The sequence below is a fragment of the Vicia villosa genome, unplaced genomic scaffold, assembly GCF_029867415.1.
Source record: "Vicia villosa cultivar HV-30 ecotype Madison, WI unplaced genomic scaffold, Vvil1.0 ctg.003162F_1_1, whole genome shotgun sequence".
Taxonomy (NCBI): Eukaryota; Viridiplantae; Streptophyta; class Magnoliopsida; order Fabales; family Fabaceae; genus Vicia; species Vicia villosa.
The window spans coordinates 136,326-142,242 of NW_026706129.1; the positions used below are offsets into that span (position 1 = coordinate 136,326).

At 30.7% G+C, this 5,917-nt stretch overlaps 1 protein-coding gene across 2 annotated transcripts; it reads right to left on the reverse strand.

Moving 5' to 3' along the window:
- Positions 1-579: 579 nt before the first annotated feature.
- Positions 580-4,512, reverse strand: LOC131640492 (cucumisin-like). 2 transcript variants are annotated; one of them, XM_058910881.1, is made up of 10 exons: positions 4,371-4,512; positions 4,105-4,199; positions 3,823-3,917; positions 3,496-3,730; positions 2,468-2,993; positions 2,269-2,372; positions 1,955-2,176; positions 1,760-1,871; positions 1,453-1,666; positions 580-1,293 (listed from the first exon to the last, which is right to left on the reverse strand). In XM_058910881.1, the coding sequence occupies exons 1-10, from the start codon at positions 4,449-4,451 to the stop codon at positions 767-769; spliced, it is 2,211 nt and encodes a 736-aa protein (XP_058766864.1). In that variant the 5' UTR covers positions 4,452-4,512; the 3' UTR covers positions 580-766. The 2 variants fall into 2 exon arrangements, with proteins under 2 accessions (XP_058766864.1, XP_058766865.1); XM_058910882.1 differs by lacking the exons at positions 3,496-3,730; positions 3,823-3,917.
- Positions 4,513-5,917: the final 1,405 nt, after the last annotated feature.

Here is a 5,917-nt window from a genome sequence, read left to right on the forward strand (position 1 = left end):
GGGCCTTGCGAATGGTGCAAAACATTAGCCTATTATCAAAATATTTCATACATTTATGTAAGCCTTCTTATCGTTCGAAAGTCCTTTTATAATGTATGTGTATGTTACATTGTAATTACTATATAAAACTTTCCACCCTTATTGCAGAATCATGCATGTTTTGTAATACGAGTGATTATTATATTTTATTTAACGGCAAAAGAGACTATATAGAAAGAAAAAGCCCACTAGGAAAGTTTTGTATGAATGATTATTGAGTTGTAATATTTTGAGATGTAAGTCATTGTTGAGCATGATAGATGTATTGTGTTATATAAAATTTCTTATTGATTGGAAGTTAGTTGACATTAGAATTTGATATTGTTTGAGTTTTGAGTTCTACTTTGTTTTACAGGAAATTTTGCTTACATTTTTATTTTGCGACTGTGATTACTCTTCATCATATGCAGGTTTTTAGTCTTTTTTAGAAGATCAGATTCTTACTATTGAGTTGAGATTTCATAGACAAGTAAAACATGATAAGCAAAAAGCGAAATAACTTATACATCTAATCTAATGCTTTAACTCTTTGGGTTAGAGTTGAGTTCAAAAGACAAGTTTTTTGCATTAACTTTAACTTATTGAAGACAAGTACCAACACACACAACAAGCAACTTAGACAACATACAAATTTGTAAAGTTCCATATGCATAAGAATGTGATATGAAAACTTCCTTTACAAGCCATTATTATTTTCTTGTATCACATGCCTATAGAATCATAGAATTCAAGCATACTTCCCATACACAACAATTGGGCTTCTAACTTGATGACTCCCATCATCCCAAATCAAAGCAGCAGACATTACTTCCACATTAATCTTCCCTTCAATCGTAAGCGAGAATGTTTTTTTCTGTCCTATAGATGTGAAAGACAGAACATTAGGTTTCACTTGAATTTCCAACAAAGACGGAGATATTACTCTTGCTTTATAAATAGATTTTGCTGATCCCACATTTGTTACCGTTCTATGGTAAACATGACCGAAAAACGTATGGTTTATTTTAAGAGCAAATGATGGAAGATTCAAATTGTATACTTCTTTCTCATTAGCTTTCACCTTGCAGTTACTCTTATCTTTAGTAAGATTTCGTAGTTGTTTATCTGTGTACCCTTCTCCGCACAAGAAATTGGCATAATCTGCTTCGCTAATATCATATACTAATCCTGGATTTGTTGCCTTAACAGGATTTATCTGCCCAGCGCCATATGCGAATTCAGCTTCGGGATTTAAAGCAGGACTCATTAGAGTAGCTGTTAATTTGGTATACATCAAAATGATAAGAGTAAAAATCTAACATACACTCAAAATGTTTTCACAGCCAAATCATAAGATGTAACAATAGGAATAATTGGTCAATTAAGTTATAAAATTGTCTCAATTGAAAGAGCACGAGTCATTAGTCATTGTACCAGTGGTCATAAGTGCAGACTTGATCATAGCAGGAGACCAATTAGGGTGAAATGATTTAACATATGCGGCTGCTCCAGCTGCATGAGGACATGCCATTGAAGTTCCCGAGATAACATTATATGATAATATTCTTTTGTCATCTTCAAATTCAGAAATCGGGTCAAGTGGAGTCCATGCAGCTATAACATTAACTCCCGGGGCAGTGATATCAGGCTAGAAAATCATGAAATAGTGGTAGCTAGTAAACACTTTACACGTCGAAAACAAAACAAAAAACTATATACTATATATTTAATTTTGTGATACCTTGAGAATATTTGGTGTAATTGGATTCGGACCTCTTGATGAAAACGAAGCTACATAAGGGGACAACAAATCTTCGACTTCTTCACTCTTAAATATCGTGGCAGTTGGATTTCTGTTAATAGGTAGAATAACTTATTGATGAAAAAGATTGTTTATATATACTTTGTTGATTTCAATTAAAAATTAAATTTATACTTTGTTGATTTCATGTAGTATTGAATTTCTCTAAAATCCCATAGACTGAGTAACGTGGTTGGCAAGGCATATATAGATGGAGAATCTTGTGAATAAACAAATCCAAATATTACACCAACAGCTCCTGAGAAAAATCCCACATCTGAAGAATCTTGAACCCATTCGCATAAAACTATCTTTCCCTTTACTGCGTGTTTATCTACCGAGTCCTTGGAGCAACGCCTGCGAAATTATATTTATATGAAATTAAAATCGGAAAAAATTATTTTTAAGAAATGCATAAAAATTCGTATAATTTCATATATTGATAATACCTTGATTCAGAACTGTTAAATCCACCAGCAGTATTGGGTATATCTCTTGCGAAAATTATTGGAAACATTTTGTTTTTGAGATCAAATGTGTTAATTGTTGACCCCTAACAACATCACATGTGAGAAAATAGCATCATTCATTACGTAATTGCTCAAATTAATTAAAATCTTTCATATAACACATTTGAAATTAACATACCTCATAAACTTTACCATTTCCCAGTTGCACTTTCGTAACGAACTTTCTTCCAAAAGTACTAGCAGCTACGGAAAGTAACCATGGTGGAAAATTTGTCATAGTGAAAACATCCGGACCAAAATTACTAGCGGCATTCGAGGTTAATACACCTTTTTTCATTGCATGGAAACTACCAATGTTAATAGAATTTTCAAAATATTGAATAAATGGTATTTGCATTTCTGCAGGTCCAAGAGAGACGGAAAGAACATCAACGCCGTCAGCAAGTGCTGCATCAAACGCTGCAAGGATATCAGTATCGTCGCATCCTCCTTCCCAACATACTTTGTACACAGCAATACGTGCGGAAGGAACTCCTCCGCGTGCTGTCCCTGAGGCATACCCTTCTAGGCTTACCGAATGAACCGTGTTTCCGGCTATTGTGGATGCACAATGTGTCCCATGCCCATTTATATCTCTTGGAGCTTTGATATCTTTTTTACCATAGGCACTCTCGATATTAAAGTATCGTGCACCAATTAATTTACTGCAGATAAAATGTTAATGATTATACTTTTCAAATTAAGGAAAAATTACACTCATAACCCTTATAATTTTAAAATGGGTCTTGTTAATCAGTGTCCTCAGGGCAATGGTTAAACATTTCAAAAAAAGAAAATATTTTATAGAAAATATAATATTTCAATTTTCAAGACATTAAATACACAGATTACCGAAATAAATTTATTATTTTAAAGATTTAACCATTGTCCTGAGGGCACTGGTTAGCATTTCCCTTTTAAAATATGCAATATGCAGTAATTTGACTATTATATCCCCTCTATGTTTTAGTGACAGCCATAAACTGTTGTTATAGATGACATTTAACTACGGTTTTTGTCTGTTAGTAAAACAATTTGTTGGTGTATGTAAACTTACGAGAGATTAAAACTAAAAGAGTGTTGGTGTGATTTTAATTTTTCCTTAAATTAAAGAAAGTTAAAAGAGCCTTGCATGATATATAAAATGTTCAGTAATTAATTAATTACTTGTTGCAAGTGAAGTTGTGGCATGATCCCTTCCATTTTTTTGGTGGTGGACCGAATCCTTCATCGGAGAAACTCTTTGATTCAGGCCAAATTCCAGAGTCTAATACTCCAACAATTATGTCACTCTCCAAACTCTGTCTTTTACTATTTTGTGGGAGGCCTATGAAGTCCCACGATTTTGTTGTGAGAAGACGATTCTTTGTATTTGGAAAAACCGATACCACATCGTCCATTTCTATTGCAATACAAAAGTAATAAATTATGAATTAATTTATGCGTCATTCATTTCATGCTGTTTAAATTTTCTGTATATTAAGAATATAGTACCAGCCAATGTTTCTGCCTCATCTTCTGTCAACTTCACAACAAATCCATTAAAACTCTTCCGGTAGCTGTGAAGTACGGCTCCTGGTTCAAAATCACTAGATGGATGCACATTTAGATTTTTAATTAATCTTTCACATACCAAGAATCTAGCTATATTGATACACATAGCTACTTTTTAATGTGAATTGCTAAAACTGAATCTAGTTCAAACATGGTCATTATGATAAAGAAAAGTCCTATAATTCAACATGATAATTAAAGAAGAGACATAATGATTTAAACCTGCCAAGGACATTTTGAGCCATTATGGAATGAAGTGAAGGTAAAGTGGCTGGGTCAATACCCTTGGGATGATCACCCATATAGACAATATAAGTCTGTATTAACAAACAAAACATATATGTTTATTAAATGAAGGAGAAGAATATTTATTAAAGAAACAACTTCAGTGTCCAAAACGTGTAAAATGTGCAAGACTATTTCAATAAGAAAATTCAAGTCAACTTTAGTAAACAATAAAATAAAATGATGTGTTTGTATGTATTTGCCTTGCGATCTTTTTTGGAACATGAGTGATGAATTAGAATGCTGGTGAGAAGAAAAAGAAGGAATGGTCTTAAAGAGACCATATTTGCCAATGAAGATAAAAATGAGAAGATAAGAAAAGCTTTTCTTGATGAGTGTCAATGGTTCCCTCAATGAGTAGTATTTATGGTGGAAGAATGTGAACAAGGGGACCCATGGGTTAGAATAAAAGGTGCACATATATTCAACATTTTCACACACAAATATCATTTTACTTTGATAAAGAAAGATTTATTATATGCTTTTAGGATATCTGGATTTAAACATTTGAAACTAATGAGAATTTGACAAGAAAACAAAATTATTATTTGTAACATGGTTTCAAATTGCGGTATACAACCACAATTGTAGAGCAATATTGCTGATGCAGTATGCTACTGTATCGAACCACAACTGCCGTGTAATTTAAAATCATGTGTCCTACTACATTACGAATCGCATTAAATTAAATAACTTTGTCGAAGTTTATTTAAATATTTTTGGTTAAAACTCAAAATTTAGAATTCAAAAATTTAATTTAGTTATGAAAAATCTTAACATTAATTGTATTTTAATGTTGTATTTCAAACTTTTTGCAATCAAAGTTCATGCTTCACGGCCACAATGTAAATCGTAGAGCTTGACCGCAATCGGAACAACCGTATCCACACCGCAAATTTTGTAATATAAATGAGAAGATATACAAAAGTTATAATTATAATGGTTAACCTTTTAAATAAAAAGCAAATTTTATAATTATATATAGTAGAGAAATGGTTTGATATGGATTTTTTTATTCACAAGACAAAAAGTGAATTATGATTGGATGACGAACTTCGTTGGAAGTTTGGTTTTTCTTCAAGCTCTACTATCCCAATAGAGTGTATTTGAAAATACATATTCTCATTTCTTTTTTATACATGTATCTTTTTAACATATTTATTTTAAGTCGTTTCCATACGTATTATGTGTTTGCACAATATTTTTATATTTAGTGGTTAAGTTTCGAAATTGTTAAGTGAAAATTAATATTTTTTAATAATACTACAATAAAAAAAGATTGTTATGAAAAAGAAATAGTTGATACAAATAAATAATATTAAAATGTCGGCGAGATAATATATGATTTCTATTTAATAAATTATTAGATTGAGACCCGCGCGATGCGTAGATATTAATTAGATATTTTTTTATATTGAGTTTATTTATTTGAAGATTTTTTTTACCTATATAATTAATACATTTATATTATAATAATATATTGTGAATTTCTTTTAACAAATATAGTCAATACTTTTTTTAACAATAATATAAATTAATAAAAAATAAAAAGAAAAATATATGTTGCTATGTTTAGAATGAAATATAAGATTTATTTTTAGAAACTTTAGTAATTATAAAAGATATCATTGGAGGATTATTTTTTTTATTTTCATTCTCATTTCTTTTTTATACATGTATTTGTTTCTATATTTATTTTAAGTTGTTTACATATATATTTTGTATTATGTGTTGTACATTATTTTTATAT